The following is a 21,612-nucleotide window of genomic DNA, read 5'->3' as shown; positions in this document are numbered from 1 at the left end:
GTTTACACATGATGGGTATAGAAATATGATTAACTAGCCTCTAATCATCCTCGAAATGAGTTACTATCAAAAACAGTCACATACCTTGATGCTCTGGAATTTAGCCCGAATCGGGCACTTTATATAGCCTTTTTCGGCCAGACACCCCCTCGTTTGGTCGTTAAAATAGGACACGTGCCTGAGTGGCGATCACACTATTGGCTTTTCAGCAAACAAGGTCACAGATCCTGAAATCTCACTGGATATTCGGCAAATTAAAGAAAGAGGGCAATTTATAAGCGGAGCACAAAAATAGACTAGCTTTCGAGTAGGAGTTGTGGAGGAGAGGAGTTTCATTTTTACCTGAATTTCTGTGTCGACCTAATAAAAAACCAGGACGATGGTAAGCAAAAAATACATTACATTAATGTTTCCAATGCGTTGTGTCATTCGTTTCAGCTCCATTCAGGTCGTCTGAAACCACTCCTGTGGCGTATATATATTTATATATATGCAGTGATAAAGTTATTTAAAATAGTAAAAAGTACGTGACCATGCACAAGCCAAAATATTCAAATAGTAATTAAAAGTATCATGGCGAAAGTTCAGAAGCTATTTTAAATAAAAGGCTATCAGTTAAAAAAAAGTATCCGCGCTAACCACAACACGAAGACGTTAGTATTACCTGCACTCAGGTTCCGTCGAACCATCTGATGACAGAATCGACGGCTGCGTTCAATAGAGTGGCTTTGTTGTTCTTTTTTTAGGAAAAGAAAACTGAAATTTCAAATTGCGTGGATTAGGTTGTTTGTAAAATTTGCGAAACATTTTAAAAGTACACAATTATAGACACACATTAAGAGGAATAGCCACCGAGCATTAAAATGCAATTTATTTAAATGTTTTCTCAACCGGTTTGATAGCTACAAAGGAAAACGCTACCAGAGAAAACAAACGTTTCAGCTTAGTGCAGCCTCCAAAATTAATATCGGTTCTTGCAAAGCCTTATCAAATGAATTAATAGAGAAACAAATTAGTCAGATTTCTCCCGGCGCTGGCTGTGAATTGTTTAGGAGCTTCAGCCGACCGGTTGCACATGGAAGAGCAACCGAAATGGATTTAAAAGTCTAAGATTCGCGTTATAAATAGAGGGAATCGGAGTGAGCCTTCACTTACGAGGCACATTCCTATGGCTAAAGTTTCTGTGCTAAGAGAGTTGCTCATCGGGGAGCTTCCTCCTTTAATGGACTGGGCAAATTTCGAAACGTTAGCAGGAAAACGCAAGGCGGAGAGCAAATCTGTATCGTGCACATCAACCTCATGTTTGCCGTCTGATTGCAGTGTCCAGACCACGGTGCACGCACCTGATATAGTTCAACAATGCGATCTCCAAAAGCACGGCTTGATTTTACTCCGGTCTTCCAAATTAAATGAAACACATCGGAATAACCGAGACAGTTAACTCTCTACTTCGAACATCGACAATCGTTTTCTGTTTGACCGAGAGAAAAATAAAGAACCACATCAATGATGTGTGGCTTTATTGGCTGGATCGGGGCTGATTATTGTGGTGTTCAATGAAGACTGATGTAATTAGATATTTAAAACATCGGAAGAGGCGATTCACATAAAACTAGTTGCCTTACAGCCTTTCGGCAGACCACGTGTGTCCGAACTTGCTGATGACTTCAAACTGAAGGGTCTCTCCCAACTGGAAATGGTTGCTTGTCCGGCTGAGTTTTCCCTATATGGGACGGATTAATCCGGCCAGTTAAAAATATCTGATATATTATTTCGCTGCAAGACCGCCCAACTGAGGCCATCGCTTGTTATTGTGATATCTAACGCCACCCAGTGAATCTTCAGACTCTGAGTCCAGTGTGATTTGCAGGATTGATTCCCTTTAACGTTGTCATAAATGTGAAACAGATCAGTGTAAGATAACGGCGGACTTTCCAGTTATACAGCCATTATTAAATCGTTTAATTTGAACGAGTCAAACATAACAGCACCCATGCTCCCCCAATGTACATCCCCAGAATCAGGCCATTCGGCCCACATGCTCCCCCAATGTACATCCCCAGAATCAGGCCATTCGGCCCACATGCTCCCCCAATGTTCATCCCCAGAATCAGGCCATTCGGCCCACATGCTCCCCCAATGTACATCCCCAGAATCAGGCCATTCGGCCCACATGCACCCCCAATGTACATCCCCAGAATCAGGCCATTCGGCCCACATGCTCCCCCAATGCACATCCCCAGAATCAGGCCATTCGGCCCACATGCTCCCCCAATGTACATCCCCAGAATCAGGCCATTCGGCCCACATGCTCCCCCAATGTACATCCCCAGAATCAGGCCAATTCGGCCCACATTGCTCTTGGTGATCCAGTACCAATTCTATATTATGATATCACTGCTGGTTCTTTATAAGGATAAAACACCGAATGAAACAATATGCCCAATGTACACAAGTACTTTCCGCCCAATGCACTGGACGAGCAATACTTTCGCCCCCAGCCCAATATCGACAGAGAATAGTGCGTCAAATTAGATTGCGTCAGATCGGCCCATTTTCTCGACAAAGGGGAGATGGTTAAAAGTAAATCTAAAGCCACATCTTGTAAGATTATTGTGATGTGATCCGGATCTTCTCCGTTCCACACTTTGCTTTCTGCATTTTGCTTTCTGCTTGCTCAGCGGAATATCTCCTTCTTCCCCTGAGCTGATTTGCTGTTGGAGAAAGCCGACGTCGACGAGTTTACTAAGGTAAATTTACAGAGCAAGTAACATTAACATTGTTGCTGCTGTCGAGGTCAGAAGTGGAGGTTGTCCACAAATAAAAGCCGAGGTAAGAAAATGCATTGTTCCTTAATTACAGCAAAATCAGGGATTGGAATGAATAATGTGGACATGCTTTATTTCCAAACTTTATCGACGAAATGTGCACATTTGATGTTCTTTTCTCAGCACTTGAAAATTGCAGTAAGCCAACTCGTCCTTTGGTCAGATAAGCAATAGATCTCCTGGGCCTATTCCGAAGCCAAAATGGGAAAGCCTTATAATGTATTGGGGATTGATAGGCGAATTCGCAGACGTTTGTCGGATGTGCAGTTTGCGTAGGCAAAATGATTGGCGAGAAACCCCGAGTTTCAATCAGTTCAACAATTTCTCCGTTTTGAAACGGGGGAAAAAGTAGTTTATTTCAAGTGGAATTTACATTCAATAAATGTCTTAGCAGTATGAAGATGTAACTTTGTTCACATACCGAGACTCTGACATCCGTAATTCAGTTAACCACCAAAACTATTGTCTGATAAGGTCGTTAGTTCACTTGCACAGTTCTTTAGTGGTTTGTCTACATTTTCAAAAAATCAAATCAGCACATTTTTGTTTGGTAAAAGTCTTGAGAGGTAGGAAATAAAACGGTTAATCAGAATTGAAGTACAAATCGGTCGGTTTATTTGGACTGAAGGGACAGGCTTTGGGACTAGATATGGAACACCCTGTTCCTTTATTTATCCTAATCATGGAGTGCTTCAATGCTTTATTGCTCTGTTGATTTAGGGATATTTCTTTTGACAAAGGTCTCTTGGCTGTGTGTGAAATCGGAGGACCAGTGGGTCCTTGTTGTACAGGTTAAGTAAAGCTGGAAGGGATTGTTGTTTTTTTAAAGACTTGGACATTTCCACACAATGCTCTGAGAGTTTCATGTGTATCAGCGTACCACTGTCAAAATTAAGCAACTATATTAGAGGATCAGACCCAAAGGAACAACTAAAGGGAGATGGAATTAAAAAGGATGATTGTAATCAGACTCATTGGCATATGGACGGCCATCATTGTCAAGGATTCAGTGGGCCAATTATTTCAAAGGTACAACCACAGATGAATTTAACCATTTTTACTTTGAGTGATTCAATTACTGACTTTCCAAAGTCTCTCTGAGAGAAGGTATTTCAGGAATATCCCTGGAATATTGTTCATTTGCCTGGATCACTAAGAAACATTGATGCCTCCCAGAATAAAACAATCCCCTTGATTGGCAGTCCATCTCCTACCTGAGAGATCTCAGCCTCCACGTTGCCTGGTCATACAATGCAGTGGGTCAACTTGCAAAGGCTTTTTCAATAACATCTCCAAACACGTGTTTTTTTTAAAAAAATCATCCATAGGTAAATTGGAATATGCTGTATCTGCTCATATTGAATGGCTTCTTCAATTCTTAAAATGTCAAAATCCTGGAAGTAGAATGCCTTTATTGCCTTCCCACAGAAAGACACTACAAGTTGTCTAAGATAATATTCCCTAAATTAGTATTCAAATGGTTGAAGTTGATATCATTCAAGGAGCACTAGTTCAATTATTGGATTATCTTTATTCATCTTTTTTGGATATTTGAAATACTGGACCGCAAAGATTGCGAGGCCATATTCCACATGATATGGATCTTGCATTGGAATTTGGCCAAATGTAATAAAAGAAGCAGTCCAGAACTGCTGAGAACTTCTGAGAAGTTTCTGAACAGTGGAAGGAAGGATCTTTAAAAGGTTACAAGATGTAGTGCAATGTGTGTGTGCTATATTTAGTCAGAAATATTTAAGACTCTACTGCTAGAACTACCATTTATAGAAACAGATTCTTTGACTGAAGCCTATACTGGGCTAAGATAGGGCAGTGATCTAGTGGATCACGGTATTTACTGCTATGTATTGAATTTGCTTAGCAGTAAGAACCCTGATCTGACCTATACATTATCAGGCACATTAGAGTCATTAGCTTTTGGTGTATTTGAGTATATCTGGTACTGTGCAGGTCATGCAGAGGAGAATTTGCTTTTTCGAGAAAGTAGAATATCCTTCAAAATTTAAATAAGCCGGGAAAATTCACTGCAGAATGATTTAGGAACATCACATGATGTGGGGTATCACTTCCACCTTCTACTGGGTTTGAACAATGGTTAAATATTAACAGAAATCAGGGAATTAAAATAATTGACTCTGAGGTTTGAGGAGATAAAGGACATACATTCCAAATGTTAAAATAATTCATATTTAATTTCCTTCTTTGAGGAGGCAACAATGATGATTCATGAGAGGAATTACAATAAGTGCTGCATTGACTTATAGAAGATATTTCGGAAGTCCCAATGCTGGTTAGCGAAATTGGGTCCAATTGAATTAAAGATGCAATAGATTTTGGAATATGAAATCACCTCAAACTCAAAAAGCAGGGAGTAGTTGTAAATTATTTTCCAGACTGGAAGATAGGGAACAGAATTGTTCCCCAGGGGTTAATTTTAGAGCACTTATTTTCTCATACATATGAATGACTTACGGATGAATATGCAGAATAAATTTTTCAAATTTACAGACGACACAAAGATATTTTGTGGCAAACATGGAGGAAATTAGTAATATATTGTTTAGAGACACAAGAACAAAAATAATAAGAGCAGGAGTCGGTCATCTCGATTGTCGAGCCTGCTCTGCCCTTTAAAAAGATCATAGCCTATCTGGCCATGGACTCTGCTCCTTACCTGCTTTTTTCCCCACAATCTTGTGTTCCCCTATTCTTCAAAAATCAATCTATATTTGTCTTAAATACAGATAATGCTTCCGTAGGTAGAGAATTCCTTAGATTTGATACTCTCTGGCAGAAGCAGTTCCTCCTTATCTTAGTCTCAAATCTATTCATCCTGCATTTTGAAGCTACGTCCCCAAGATCTATCTCATCTACCAGTGGAAACAACCACTCTGTTTCTATCTTATCTGTTCCTTTCATAATTTTATGTGTCCCCACCCCTCCATCTTTCTGAACTCCAATGGATATGGTCTCAGGCTTCTCAAATTCTCCTCATAAGCTAAGCCCCTCACATTCTTTCTCAAGTAAGGAGACTAGAACTGTACACTGTATTCCAGTTGTGGCCTCACTAGTATCCTATACAGTTCCAGCAGTACCTCCCTGCTTTTAAGTTCAATCCCTCGAGACACTTTAACAGGGAAAATAATGAGAGTCAATATATTCTGAATATTCCACAATGGGAACAGAGAACATGGTGTTACATGCTTTACTTTTTGAAAGTTCAAGGAGGTTGATTTGAGTGGTTAGTTTTATATACGAATTCTGATATTCATACATCAAACTTGGATTAAACTTGTATTTAATCTGTATGCAAAATGGTTAGGCTTCAACCCAAGATTCTGCTCAATCTGAATACACAATGGTGCAAAAAAAAAATTAGAATGGTCCTAGCTGTCAACAAGAAAAGACATATTGGAAACACTTAATAGGTCTGGCAGCAGCTGTGGAAAGAGAAACAGGGCTTCTGGTTGTCAGTTCTAATGAAGTGTCCTCAGCCCTATAATGTCAACTGTTCCCCTTTTTATAAAAGCTGGCATTTGTTTTTGTTTCAGATTCCCAATTTCAGCCTTAAGGTTAGGTTGGGGTAGCTGGGCTTGTTCTGCTTGAAGGTGAGAGACAGTATTTGGAGGTGCATGAAGTCATGACAGGTTTAGCCTGGGCAAATAAAAAAAAAAGTTGTTCTCATTAGGAAACAATTGAAGTAATTGAGAGTACTAGAGAGATGAGTGTACTAGAGAATTGTACTACAATTGAGTAATATAACTCTTGTACCAATTGTACCACAGTTGAGTGTACTAGAGAGTTGCTGACTGAACACAGAATTCAACATTCAGATGAATCATCACTTGAAATGGAAACCCGATGAGATGTCCATCGACCATGATCTAAATGAATCTGCTTTGAAGGATTAAACTCCTGTTCTATCAATGCTGGAAGCCAGACTTTAAAAAAAAATTAAGACAATTAACTAAAACAACACATTGGCTCTCTTTAATTTCTGGAATGAATAAAACAATAGTTGAATATTTTGGGTGGAGATCAGATGAACTTTATCAGTTTTCTGCAGTGGCTTACTGTGAAGTGAAATGTGACCAGATAACTTTGCTGCTAAACAAACATTGGATGGAGATGCAGGAGATTTTTAAGTCTGGCTTCTTGCAGTCATTTATTGTATCAAAGAGGGTACACAATTAAATGGTATCAGAGTCATCTGAGCCAAAGGAGCAGAATAAAAGTCAATATGGATTTTTAATGGACATTGGATTCACTCGAGCTAAGTATAATTGTGTCTTTGTCCAAGTCATACAGCACAGAAACAACCCCTCTAAGTCTATGCCGTCCATCAACCAAGCATTTACACTAATTCTGCATTCTTTCCAGTGATTACTCATCATCTTCCCCCAGATCCTACCACTCACTTAGGCACTCATGGCAATTTACAATGACCAATTAATTTACCACCCTGCATGGTTTGGGATAGAGAGGAAACAGAGCACCTGGAGGAAACTTGCATGGTCTCAGTGACAGCATGCAAATTGCACAGAGACCACCTGAGGTCAGGACCGAACATCAATCTCCTACTCTAAGGCAGAATCTCTACTAGCTGTGCCACTGCTGAAACCATACGATGGTATCAATGGACATCTTTTTTAAAAAGTGCTCACAAGGCATCTTGCTCTTGACTATATTATAAAACATTTCAAATTCAAGTGTAAGTTTATTATTATCATGCATTTGTAAAATACATCAGGACAAAATGGCATTCTAGTGTAAAAAACACGCACACAAATATATAGACATAAAACACATAGTGATTTACAGTATATATAAATAAATATTAGAACCATAGAATATTACAGCACAGAAAAACAGGCCATTCAACCCTTCTGGTCTGAACCAACCAATAAAACTAGCTAGTCCCACTGACTTGCTCTCATTTCCATAACCCTCCAGACCTCTCCATCCATGTATTTAATTTATTTTTAAAACTCAAGATTGAATCTGCATTCACTACATCTCATTCCACACTCTTACCATTCTGAATGAAAAACTTTCCCTTGATTTTTCCCCTTGTACCTCTCCCCTTTCAGCCTAAAGATTTGACCTCTCATATTTATCTCCCTCAATCTAAGTGGAAACATTCTATTCACAGAGTAGATACTCTGTCTATACCCCCCATAATCTTATAAACCTCTATCAAGTCTCCCCTCATTATTCTTCATTCCAATGAATATAGTCCTCACCTTTTTAATCTTTCCCATTAACTCAACTCCTGAAGATTTTAGTAAATATTCTCTGCATTCCTTCAATCTTATTGATATCTTTCCTGCTGCTGGGTGACCAGATCAGAACTGCACACAATATTCTAAGTACAGCCTCACCAATGACTTGAATAAATTCAACATAAAATCCAACCTTCTATACTTGATCTACTAAGGTTAAGATGCCAAAAGCTTTCTTTACAACCCTGTCCGCATGCGACGCCACATTCAGGGAGCAATGCATATGTATCCTCAGATCCCTTTGCTCCTCCACACTCCTCAAGGGCCTAGCATTTACTGTGTATGGCCTACCCTGATTCATTCTTCCAAAGTACAACACCTCACACTTGTCTGCATTAAATTCCATTAGCCATTTATTGGCCCAATTTCCCAGCTGGACCAGATCTCTCTGCAAGCTTTAAAAATCTTCCTCACAGTCCATTACACCTCCTATCTTTGTGTCATCAGCAAACTTGCTGATCCAATTCACTACATTATCATCTAGGTCATTTATATAGATAATAAACAATAATAGTCCCAACATAGATCCCTGAGGCGCACCACTCAACACAGACCTCAAGTCTGAGAAGCAACCATCCACCACCACTCTGTTTTCTCCCACCAAGCCAATTTTGAATCCAGTTTGCAACCTCTCTCTCTCTCTCTCTATATATCTCTATACCTAGTGTCCTAACCTTCTGAACCAACTTCTCATGTGGAGCCTTGTGAAAGGCCTTGCTAAAGTCTATATAAATAACATCCACAGCCTTCCCCTCATCACCATTCTTGGCAACTTCCTCAAAATACTCTACAAGATTTGTTAAACACGACCTACCACACATAAATCCATGCTGACTGTCCTTAATCAGCTGATGATGGTCCAAATATCTATATATAATTTCGCTCAGAAATCCTTCATATTATTTACATAGTAATGTCAGGCTCACTGGCCTATATTTGCCTGGTTTACTTTTGGAGCCCTTCTTAAACTGCAGAACAACATAAGCTACCCTTCAATCCTCTGGCACCTCCCCTGTGACTAAGGGCATTTTGAATATATCCGCCAGGGGCCCTTAAATTTCAGCACTTGTCTCCCTCAAGGTGCGGGGGAATGTCCTATCCAGTCCAGGGTATTTGTCTACTTTTATTCATTGCAAGGCAGCAAGCACCTCCTTCTCCTTAAACTCCATATGTTCCATGACACTTTTATTTGTTTCCCTTCTACCCTTATTCACGATGCCAGTTTCCTGCGTAAATAGTGATGCAAAAACAAAATTGTTCAAGATCTCCTTCATTTTGTGAGGCTCCACACACAGTTGACCACTCTGATTTTCTAGGGGTCCAATTTTGTCCATTTCTATCCTTTTACTTTTAATATACTTGTAGAAACCTTGAGATTTTCTACAATATTATCTGCAAAAGCACCTTCATTTCTTCTTTTTGCCTTCCTAATTTCATTCTTAAGTATTCTCTTACATTTTCTATTCTCTGTAAGGAGCTCATTTCCTTCTTGTTGTCTATATCACATGTATAGCCCCCTCCTTTTTTTTTAACCTGCTCTCCAATATCCTTTGAAAACCAAGGTTCCCCATGTTTGTTCACTTGGTCCTTATTCCTTGTAGGTATTCCTTGTAGGTTTACCTATCTCGGCTGCACCATTTCATCAGATGCAAGGATCGACAATGAGATAGACAACAGACTCGCCAAGGCAAATAGCGCCTTTGGAAGACTACACAAAAGAGTCTGGAAAAACAACCAACTGAAAACCCTCACAAAGATAAGCGTATACAGAGCCGTTGTCATACCCACACTCCTGTTCGGCTCCGAATCATGGGTCCTCTACCGGCATCACCTACGGCTCCTAGAACGCTTCCACCAGCGTTGTCTCTGCTCCATCCTCAACATCCATTGGAGCGCTTTCATCCCTAACGTCGAAGTACTCGAGATGGCAGAGGTCGACAGCATCGAGTCCACGCTGCTGAAGATCCAGCTGCGCTGGATGGGTCACGTCTCCAGAATGGAGGACCATCGCCTTCCCAAGATCGTGTTATATGGCGAGCTCTCCACTGGCCACCGTGACAGAGGTGCACCAAAGAAGAGGTACAAGGACTGCCTAAAGAAATCTCTTGGTGCCTGCCACATTGACCGCCGCCAGTGGGCTGATCTCGCCTCAAACCGTGCATCTTGGCGCCTCACAGTTCGGCGGGCAGCAACCTCCTTTGAAGAAGACTGCAGAGCCCACCTCACTGACAAAAGGCAAAGGAGGAAAAACCCAACCCCAACCAACCAATTTTCCCCTGCAGCAGCTGCAACCGTGTCTGCCTGTCCCGCATCGGACTTGTCAGCCACAAACGAGCCTGCAGCTGACGTGGACTTTTACCCCCTCCATAAATCTTCGTCCGCGAAGCCGAGCCAAAGACAAAAGACATGCAATCTCTGCACTCTCAGAATTTTGTCCTTGAAGGCCTTCCACCTGCCAGATGCATCCTAGCCAGAAAATAACTTATTTCAATTGAGATCCTTCCTAGTTTCCTCAAAATTGTCCTTTCTCCAATTCAGAACCTCAGGTAGAGTCTTGGAGGGTTTTGTATGAGTAGTTCATCAGTCATTGGCCATTCAACAGTCTTATTGCCCATGGGAAGAAGCTGTTCCTCAGCCTGGTGGTTCTGGCTCTGAATATTCTGTATCTCTTTCCTGACAGGAGTAGCTGGAAGATGCTATGTGCAGGGTGGTAGGGGTCCTTTATGATTTTGTGAGCCCTCTTCAGACAATGATCCCATTAGATCATGTAGATGGATGGAGGGAGGGAGGGAGATTCCAGTGATCCTCTCTGCTGTGCTTATGGACCTGTGGATTGACACCTGATTCATTTCTCTGCACCAACCATTCCACACTGATGCAGCCAGACAGGATGCTCTCACTATAGCTACTGTGGAAATTTGACAGGATGGAGGCCAGTGGCATTGCCCACCTAAGTCTTCTCTGGAAGTGCAGTCGCTGTTACACCTTCCTGACAAGTGAGGAAAAGTTGTGTGACCAGGATATGTCATTACTTAAGTGGGCTCCAAAGAATTTGATGCTCTCTATCTCTCCACTGCAGAGTTGTATCTCTTCTCTTTCAGCCAATGACCGAACAACAAGCAGACGCGAGGTCTTACCTCAGCGAAGAAATGATCGCTGGTGAGTAGGAGAAATTTCAGTTGACTGAATATTTTAATAATAATTAAAGAGTACAGATTCCACTGTTAGCCACAGTAGTCACTCTATTCTATGAGAGTTGTTGGAATTTGTGCACTAATCTTTTGTCCTTTTCACTTCAGATTAAGAATAACATTCTCACTTCTGCAGATTTGAGAGTCAATGTTTATATTAGTCTCTGCAGTTCCACAAAACTCTTGTTAGACCACATTTAGAGTATCACAATCAGTTCTGATGGCCTCATTATGGGAAGGAGTGGAAACTTTAAAAAGGCTAAGAAAAGATTTACCATGATATTGCCTGGATTGGAGATCATGACTTTTGAAACAAGTTTGACTGAGCTAGAACTTTTTAATTTCAACCAACAAAGGACAAGAGATGACCTAACAGAGGTATATTATGATAGGCATAGATAGGATGGACAACCAGCATCATTTTCACAGGGTGACAATAGCCAAGATCTGAGGATATCTGTTTAAGATGAGTGGAGGAAAGTTAATGGAAGATGACAAGTATATATTTTTTTCTCGGAGAGTGATGCATGCCTGGAATGCATTGCTGGGAGTGGTAATGGAGGGTCATACAATAGAGACATTTAAAAGACTGAGATAGTCATATGGATGTAAGAAAACTAGAGGATTATGGGCTGTGAGGTAAGGAAGAATTAGATTAATGTGAAGTAGGTTTATACAGGTTGTCACAACATTGAGCCAAAAGACCAATACAGTCTCTGTTCTTACTCAAACAACATGTGAGATGCTATTTAAGAATGTATATTCTTAGAAATACCCAATAATCAGGCTTCTTTGGAAGTAAATGAAGTGAGACAAATATTTGCATTTCTTTCCATAGAGTTTAAGGCTGCATTTGATATGTTTGATGCTGATGGTGGTGGCGACATTAGCACCAAGGAGCTGGGGCAAGTGATGAAAATCCTTGGGCAAAATCCTACCAGAGAAGAATTGGATGCCATTATTGAGGAAGTGGATGAAGATGGTAAGATGCATTTGTTCATTGCACTTAGCATTTTTAACCAGGTGGCTGTTTCTCAAATGTTTACGATGAACAATGAACCAAGCTGTTATAATTTACTGTCATTTTACCTCAGGAAGTGGTACCATTGACTTTGAAGAGTTCTTGGTTATGATGGTGCGTCAGATGAAGGAGGAAGCAAAAGGAAAATCTGAAGAAGAGTTGGCAGAATTCTTTCGCGTGTTTGATCAGTGAGTTTGACCTTGTACGACCATGATAGTTGAAAGCAGCTAGTCTCTGCTCAAAGTTTCTGGGATTCCTTCCCTGTGAAGCAATCACGTTTAGTTGGTTTCTTCCATACTTCTCTCCTACCAACTGCATTAATCCATGGCTCCACATAAATGTGCGGTGTGACCCCTGGTGAGAATAGCTAAATTAAAGGTTAATCCTAATTAGGAGGATACCTCTTATTGTCTTGGTTTATATTTTTAGATTCCCACACAAGAGTTATTTGAAATCTTGGCCTATGGTTACTGTGAGAAAAGATATTTTCATCACTTGAAATAGAAATATTAGAAATAACCATATAACCATATAACCACTTACAGCACAGAAAAGGCCAGTTCGGCCCTACTAGTCCATGCCGTAATAAATTCCCACCCTCCTAGTCCCACTGACCAGCACCCGGTCCATACCCCTCCAGTCCTCTCCTCTCCATGTAACTATCTAGTCTTTCCTTAAATGTAACCAATGATCCCACCTCAACCACATCTGCTGGAAGCTCATTCCACATCCCCACCACCCTTTGTGTAAAGAAATTTCCCCTCATGTTCCCCTTATAATTTTCCCCCTTCAGTCTTAAACCATGCCCTCTAGTTTGAATCTCCCCCACTCTTAATTGAAAAAGCCTATCCACATTTACTCTGTCTGCCTTTTTAAAATCTTAAACACCTCTATCAAGTCCCGCCTCAATCTTCTACGCTCCAGAGAAAAAAAGCCCTAGTCCGCGCAACCTTTCCCTATAACTCAAACCTTCAAATCCTGTCAACATTCTCGTGAACCTTCTCTGTACTCTCTATATTTTGTTTGTATCTTTCCTATAATTTGGTGACCAAATCTGTACACAGTACTCCAAATTTGGCCTCACCAATGCCTTGTACAATTTCATCATAACCTCCCTACTCTTGAATTCAATACTCCGATTTATGAAGGCCAACATTCCAAATGCCTTCTTCACCACACCATCTACCTGAGTATTAGCCTTGAGGGTACTATTTTACCATCACTCCTAAATCCCTTTGTTGCTCTGCACATCTCAATAGCCTACCATTTAATGCATATGACCTATTTAGATTGCCTTTTCAAAATGTAACACCTCACACCTATCTGTATTAAATTCCATCAGCCATTTCTCAGCCCACACCTCCAGCCTTCCTAAATCACCTTTTAATTTACGGTAATCTTCCTCACTGTCCACAACACCACCAATCTTTGTATCATCCGCCAACTTGCTTATCCAATTCTCCACCCCTACTTCCAGATCGTTAATATATATAACAAACAATAGTGGACCCAGGACCGATCCCTGAGGAACTCCACTAGTCACCGGCCTCCAATTGGACAAACAATTTTCTACCACTACTCTCTGACACCTCCCATCCAACCATTGCTGAATCCATTTCACTACCTCCTTATTTATACCTAATGCCTCCACCTTTTCTCCTAACCTCCTGTGGGGAACTTTGTCAAAAGCTTTACTAAAGTCTAAATAGACAACATCCACAGCTTTCCCTTCATCAACCTTTTTTGTAACCCCCCTTGAAAAACTCAATAAGGTTTGTCAAGCATGATCTACCCCTGACAAAACCATGCTGATTATTCCCTATCAATCCCTGTACCTCCAAATATTTGTAAATACCATCCCTCAGAACATTTTCCATCAACTTACCAACCACAGTTGTCAGACTCACGGGCCTATAATTCCCAGGTTTACATTTGGACCCTTTCTTAAACAGTGGAACCACATGCGCCACCCTCCAATCCTTTGGCAGTACCCCCATGACCAGTGTCCACAAGCCTCCCTTAGTGTCCTTGGGAATATTTTGTCCGGTCCCGGAGATTTATCCACCTTTATCTTTTTCAACACAGCCTTCACTACCTCCTCGGTTATCCTTATATGCTTCATGTCCTCCCCACTATTTTTCTTTACTTCAACTGGTTCAATATTTTTTTTCCCTAGTGAATACCGAGGCAAAGAAATCATTCAAAATTTCCCCCATTTCCTCTGACTTCTCACTCAGCCTACCTTCGCTATCTACAAGGGGTCCAATTTTATCCCTCACTAATCTTTTACTTTTAATGTACCTATAGAAACCCTTTGGATTTATTTTTACTCTGTCTGCCAAAGCCTCTTCGTGCCTTTTCTTGGCCTTTCTAATTTCTTTCCTAAGATTCCTTCTACACTCCTTGTAGTCCTCCTTCAAACTCTCAGCTCCCTGCTCTTTATACCTCTTGTACACCTCCCTTTTTCTCCTAACCAAATTTCCAATATTCCTCAAAAACCAAGCCTCCCTATGACTTCCAGCCTTTCCTTTGATCCTCACTGGGACATATCTAGTCTGTACCCTCAAAATTTCTTTTTTGAATATCCTCCATTTTTCATTTACATCCTTACCTGAAAATATCCTGCCCCACTCAATACTCCCCAAGTCCCTTCTTATTCCTTCGAAATTTGCTCTTCTCCAATCCAGAACCTCAACTTTAGTCCCCTCCTTGCTCTTCTCTAAAACTACCCGAAAACTAACAGAGTTATGATCACTAGACCCAATTTGTTCTCCAACATTAATGTCCGATACCTGACCTAGCTCATTCCCTAACAGGAGATCTAGTATTACATCGTCCCGAGTCGGTTCTTCTACTAATTGATTTAGAAAACAATCTTGAACACATTTAACAAACTCTAGCCCATCCAGCCCTCTAACTGTATGGGTATCCCAATCAATGTGAGGGAAGTTAAAATCTCCCATGATCACTACCTTATGATTCTCACACATATACGTTATCTCCCTACAAATTTGTTCCTCTAATTTTCTTGGCCCATTTGGTGGTCTGTAATACACCCCTATTAGCACCCTCATGCCTCCTTCACCCCTCAATTCCACCCAAACAGCCTCACTGGACGATCCCTCTAGACCATCCTGCCACCTCACGGCAGTAATGTCCTTAACAAGCAGAGCAACTCCTCCCCCTTTTTTACCCCCTGCTCTATCACATCTAAAACAAATGTTTCCTGGAATATTAAGTTGCCAGTCCTGCCCCTCCTGTAGCCAGGTCTCACTAATTGCCACAATATCATGACCCCCAAGTAACTGTCCATGCTTTAAGCTCATCTACCTTGTTCACTATGCTTCTTGCATTAAAATATATGAAATAATAAATTGAGAACATACTTGTCTTATTAATAAGAAGTGGGCCCAAACTAAATTATGAGAATTGGAAGTTTACCTGGTCATTGAAAACTGGCAGGTTCTGTTCGATCTAGAAGTACCTTTTTGCATCTGACGTCCTCAAGGACAGGGTCCAATTATGGCTAAGCTTCTGTTTTTGGACTTCATGTGTGCGTGACATGCAGCTCACAGAGCCATGTATAAAACCAGACCACCATTATTTTGCAACACTGACTCAGGTTGTGAATCAAGTTGGGAAATCTACTAACAAGGCAGTAATGCTGAATGACCTTGTTTAAAAACCTTCATGTCATCAAAAATTTGATTAGAATGAAGAAGAAATAGTGACTGAAAGCAGTAATGACTTGATTGCCAGGACTTGGGTACAGCAGGAGGCCGAGGTAATTAAGATTGGCCAGAAAAGTATGTACTGTGTGAGAAAGTTGAGGGACTTGATGAGTCTTCTGCTTCCACCATGTTCAGCATTTTGTGATTTCATTTTGAATTTCCATCACTAGACATGTAGATCAAAGGTAGGGGTGATATGTACTGTCAGTATTGAAAGCCTAATGTTTTTGGATTAATCAATTTGAGTAATTTCCATCTTAATACAGCAAATGCAATGTAAGGAAGTAACATTTACTTTAAGTTTATGCCTGTAGTTCCCAAAGCACTGTACCACTGGAGTATTGTTGTGAATATGTCTAGGTCAGTTGCAGCTAACAGGTTCACAGTGTTAATATGCATGACCACTGACTATTATATGTTATATGTCAATGATCCATATTGTGACAGATTATGTTGTGTTTGTATTATATCTAGATATGTTTTTTTTTGAAGATAAATTGGGATAGGTTTTTTTTAGTGTAGATCTTATTTAAAATACTGGAACTCTGCTCAAGCCAGACAGGACAGCTCCTAGGGGCCTTTGCAAAAACTTTGGGGAGTGCCCAAAAGACTTCACTAATGGATTGTTGTTTTTAAAAGCAACAGATGAAAGAGATCGGCGGAATAGTTCAGAGCCGTAGGCTGTCTGGAGTGCAGCTTGCTGTTCTAAAAGGGTCATGTGGTTTTGCAAGCAGAGAGAGAGTAAAACAGGCTTTGTGTGTGTGTGAGAGAGAAAGAGAGAGAGAGAGAGAGATAATTCAGTTCTGTAGTTTTACAGTTCAGCAGCAGCTGGGACTGGGACAGGACAAGCTGGCAAGCCTGTGTAAAAACCCCATTTTTGAAGACTGATTGTGAGTGTTTAGTTCAGCCTGGTCAAAGCCCTTGTGGTTCATACAAGAGGAGAGGACTGGTTGCCGAATGTTTCACTTGAAGTAAGAGAAACAAAAAGGTGACCAAAAAGAAAGAGGTTATTATCTGGAAAACCCTGATGGGACAAGTTTCTTCGGCAAGACAGTGATGTGGATGATTAAAAGGGATCAGTTTGTGTCCAAAAAGAACCTTTCTGAACTTGCATACATATTACATACACGTGTGCTTAAAATTAGAAGGGGGTTAAGTTAGGTTAGTTAGGTCAATAGTGATAAATTAAAGTGTGATTCTGTTTTCATGTTTAAAGATAATTAAAAGTAACTTTTGTTTAAGTAACCATTTGTCTGGGTAAATATCTAATGCTGCTGGGTTTTGAGGTCCTCTGGGCTCGTAACAATATAATGGAATTGATGACTTTGTGGTCAAATTTGTGAATGATACAAAGATAGGAGGAAGGGTAGGTAATGTTGAGGAAATACTAAGCCTACAGAGAACTCAGATAGATTAGGAGATTGGTCTTGGAAATGGAAGATGGAAATGTAAAAAAAAAAGAGTATGATCATGCACTTTGTTGGAAGGAATAAAGATGTAAACTATTTTCTAAACAGGCAACGGGTTCAGAAATCAGAGGTACAGACGTGCAAGATCCTCTTAAGGTTAACTTGCAGTTAGAGCCAGTGGTCAAGAAAGAAAATTCATTGCTTGCATTAATTTCAAGATGGATATAACTTAAATATCAGAGATGTAATGTGGAGTCTTTATAAGACATTGGTCAGACCACACTTGGAGTATTATGAGCAGTTTTTGGCTGTTTATCTAAGAAAGGATGAAGTGACATTAGAGAGAGTCCAGGACTCCAGAGAAAGTTCAGTTGAATGATTCTTGGAATGAAGGGGTCATCATACGAGGAGTATTTGATGGTTCTGGGATCGTACTGGCTGGAGTTGAGAAGAATAAAGGGATGTCTCATTGAAACCTATTGAATAATGAAGGGAATTGAATAGAATGGATCTGAAGCAAGTTTCCAATGATGGAGAAGTCTGGGACCAGAGGGCACAGCCTCCAAATACAAAAACATTCCTTTAGAACAGAGATGAGGAGGAATGATGTATCTATGGAATTTATGACTATGGAGGTCAAATCATTGGATATATTTAAGTTTCTAGATGAGCTTGATCAGGGTTACAGAGAGAAGGCAGGAGAATGGAGTTGAAAAGGATGGTAAATCAACCACAATGGAATTCGGTGGGGGGGGGGGTGAGGGGAAAGAGGAGAAGGGGTCACACTCAATGGACCAGATCGCCTAATTCTGCTCATATGGTCATGTCACATGACAACAAAAACAAAGTAAAAGGGTGTTTTTTTTAAATCATCTAATAACATTCAAACTAAAGCAGCATTTCTGATTATGCCATTTGTCCTTTTTATGCTGGTTCAAAAGAAGAACACAAGAAAATAGGAGCAGGAGTGGGCACCTATGCCCCTTCAAACATGTCCTGCCCTTCAACACTCAAAATTCCGGAGAAATTCAGCAGATCACGCAAAATCTATCAAAGGCAATAGATAGTCAACATTTTGGGCCGAATCTCTTCATCAGGAATTAGTTTCCTTGTGGGTTTTGTCCCAAAATTAGACTATTCCAGTTTTCCATAGCTGTCAATTTCCCAGCATTTCAAAATTTGTATAGCTTCTCTTTGAATCCGTCCATTTCCCAATCCTCAAGGTTAGAGAATTCCAAAGATTATAACTTTTTTTTTAAATTTAGACATGTAGCATGGTAACAGGTCATTTTAGCCCATGAGTCCATGCTGGCCAATTTACACCCATTAACCTACATCCCCAGTATGTTTTGAATGGTAGGAGGAAACTGGAGCCCCTGGAAAAAGCCCATGCAGACATAAGGAGAATGTACAAACTCCTTACAGACAGCGCAGGATTTAAATCCCAGTCCAGTCCCAATCACTAGTGTTGCAAAGGCATTGCCCTAACCATTATGCCACCATGCATTCACTGACTTCTGCAAGGAAAACTTCCAACATAGCTCATTTTTAAATTATCACCCTCTTATCCTGTAATTGTATATTCCCTTGTTCACGATTCCTTCACTAGTGGAAACATTTCAATAGCTACCCTGTTACATCTCTTTAGAATCCTGTTTCAATAAGACCATTCCTCATTCTTTTAGATTCCAAAGATTACAAATCCAACTTTTTTAGCTGTTAGTTAAAAGTTAATCCTTTCATCCCAGGAACGAGACTGGTGAATCTCTTCTGAGATTACTTTCAATAGAAGTGTATTCTTTCTTAAATTAGGGACCAAAACTCTGTACAGTATCTTGCGTGGGGCTTCGGCAACCATTTTAACAATACTTCTCTATTTCTAAACATCCCTTGCAATAAAAGCCGTAAACATAAGTACTTCCTGTGTATATTTGGTAAAAATTTTTTGTAATTCACAAGAAATCTGGGTCGCTCTGTACCTCCTTATTTGGAATTGATAAAAGTTTGCTTTTCAATTCCTTTTACTGAAGTGCAGGGGCTCTCACTTTCTAGGATTAAACTCCATTTGTCAAGTTTTCACTCACTCCCTCAGTCTTTGAGGGTCCGAGTATTCTTGTTACAACGGGCTCTCCCATTTATTCTCTCACTTATCTTCGGAAAACTTGGATACTTTGTGCTTTGCTGCTCTTCAGTGAGCATCGGGGCACTCCACTAATTATATCCTTCAAGCCCGTAGAAAGACTCATCTATTGTGACTCTCTTTCTTTTCTGGGACAAAGTGGCTTTGAACCAATGCTAACACGTTTCTCTGTGCCTAGGAATGCTGATGGTTTCATTGAACGGGATGAACTTAAAGCGATAATCATGTGTGGTGGAGAAAAAGTTTCAGAAGAGGAAATTGATGAGCTCATGAAGGAGGGGGACAAAAACAATGATGGAAAACTGGACTTTGATGGTTTGTATACAAATAACAACATGATTACAATTCTGATTGAAATATTTTTTTTCTGTCAAGTCAGTGGAGTACTTTTCAGTCAAGCCTCTTTTCTTTGATTCCTTTCTTCTTTCCAGAATGGGTGAAGATGATGGAAAATGTCCAGTAAATGACCAACATTCCTCAAAAACTGTCAACATCTAATTTCTTAAGCAACCTGTTCAAGTACCATCTTCTTTCTTTGGTGCAAAGTACATTACTCCTTTTGGCTCTTGGCTCGTTCTTGCCTCAAGATTACAAACATTAATCTTTGAAATAAATGATGACAAATATTTCATTGTGCTGCATCTCCTATCACATTTTTCATGCCCTTTGCAACTAACTGATCAAAATCCTGACAGGATTGTGGTTGCTGCAGAGAATTGCATAATCTACTCAACAGGACTGATACTGGCTAGCATGGTTGCTGCAGTTTAGTCAAACAAAGGAAAGAACACAATTCTATGTATGAAACTCTTAGTGATTTTGCCAGCAGTATGGAAAGCTGCACCATATATTCCAAACCTTTCCTAATAAAGTTAATGTAATTTTTTCAGCCAGTTGTTGTCACATTTATCAAGTGCATGACATGCTTAACATGTTCCAGATTAATATTCTCAATAGGTTCCAAAGTTCAATTACAATAATATAAAGGTCTCCTCTGTCTTAGTATTTCACAGACTTCAGTGTTTGTGAAAGTTTATTCAAGTATTTGTTATAAAATACTGGGCAATTCAATTTAATTTTAACGTAACCAAACAGATGCTTCAAAGTTGTGTTTACTGAAAATGTTCAAATGGAAGTTCTAAATATGAATATATTCACTAAGATTAAATTCACCTGCAGTTCTATGGGTGTCAAATTTTGCTTGGAATAACTGACCTTCTGCTCCACTGCTGGACACATCAATAACTGGCTAAGATGAGAATTTGCAATACAAAGTGTCAGAGCTGGCGGGGTTAAGATCTGCATTCCCCTTTCACCTGGTCCTGTGAAAAAGATGTGAATGTAAGTTTTTAAAATTTTACTTCTTAAAATCATTTGCTATCATTTTACGATGGTTTTAATTAAAACTTTTTTTGGATTTATTAACTAACTTCATTCATTACTTGAAATTTAAAAATAGTTCCAAAGGCTACTCCCAGCAGGGAATTTGTGGACAGGGCAATGGCATACACTGCTGGAGGCTATCCCTAAATTAATAGCACTGGAGGATGCCTCTCTGCTAGAAAATGAATGCAGTCATCTCCATCCTCCATATCTGAAAGAGATTGGTGTGGGAGCAGGATCTGTGGGTACTGACTTTGGTTAGTGGGTTGCATCCAGCCTGATATGGTACACTCAGGACTTGTTTGGAATCTGATTTAGCAAAAATGTAATATTCATTTCCTGAAGTATCATTTCATCATGTCTGAATTAATTAATAACTCCTAATCCTTGCACTCTTGAAAAGACAAACTTCAATAGTCAGGTTCATTCCAATATTAATTCAAGCAAGTGTCATTGCTGGAATATCCCAGGAACATTGAATGTTCTGTCAAGTACATTCAAGTTGGTACATTCAAATACAAGATGGCAACAGCATTTCCTGATGTAATTTTGAATTTATGTGCTGCAGTAATGTTATAGAGTTTAGCAAAGTTACAGATGCATCCTGAA

The 21,612-nt window shown here is 40.0% G+C and overlaps 1 protein-coding gene across 2 annotated transcripts; it reads left to right on the top strand.

Annotated features, from left to right (window-relative positions):
• The first annotated feature begins 361 nt into the window (after positions 1-361).
• On the top strand, positions 362-20,509 carry LOC138735960 (troponin C, skeletal muscle-like). Of its 2 annotated transcripts, none has more exons than XM_069884663.1 (6): positions 362-382; positions 11,230-11,287; positions 12,158-12,301; positions 12,414-12,528; positions 19,799-19,935; positions 20,052-20,509. In XM_069884663.1, the coding sequence occupies exons 1-6, from the start codon at positions 380-382 to the stop codon at positions 20,081-20,083; spliced, it is 489 nt and encodes a 162-aa protein (XP_069740764.1). In that variant the 5' UTR covers positions 362-379; the 3' UTR covers positions 20,084-20,509. The 2 variants fall into 2 exon arrangements, with proteins under 2 accessions (XP_069740764.1, XP_069740765.1); XM_069884664.1 differs by lacking the exon at positions 362-382 and adding an exon at positions 2,725-2,832.
• The last annotated feature ends 1,103 nt before the right edge of the window (positions 20,510-21,612 follow it).

Source organism: Narcine bancroftii, chromosome 6, assembly GCF_036971445.1.
Source record: "Narcine bancroftii isolate sNarBan1 chromosome 6, sNarBan1.hap1, whole genome shotgun sequence".
Taxonomy (NCBI): Eukaryota; Metazoa; Chordata; class Chondrichthyes; order Torpediniformes; family Narcinidae; genus Narcine; species Narcine bancroftii.
Note: the sequence above shows the minus strand (reverse complement) of the source record. Positions and strands in the feature narration are given on the sequence as shown.

Coding starts and splice junctions, on each gene's coding strand:
- LOC138735960 (XM_069884663.1), top strand. Junction 12,529..19,798: donor TTCTTTCGCGTGTTTGATCA/GTGAGTTTGACC, acceptor CTCTGTGCCTAG/GAATGCTGATGGTTTCATTG. Junction 19,936..20,051: donor TGGAAAACTGGACTTTGATG/GTTTGTATACAA, acceptor TCTTCTTTCCAG/AATGGGTGAAGATGATGGAA.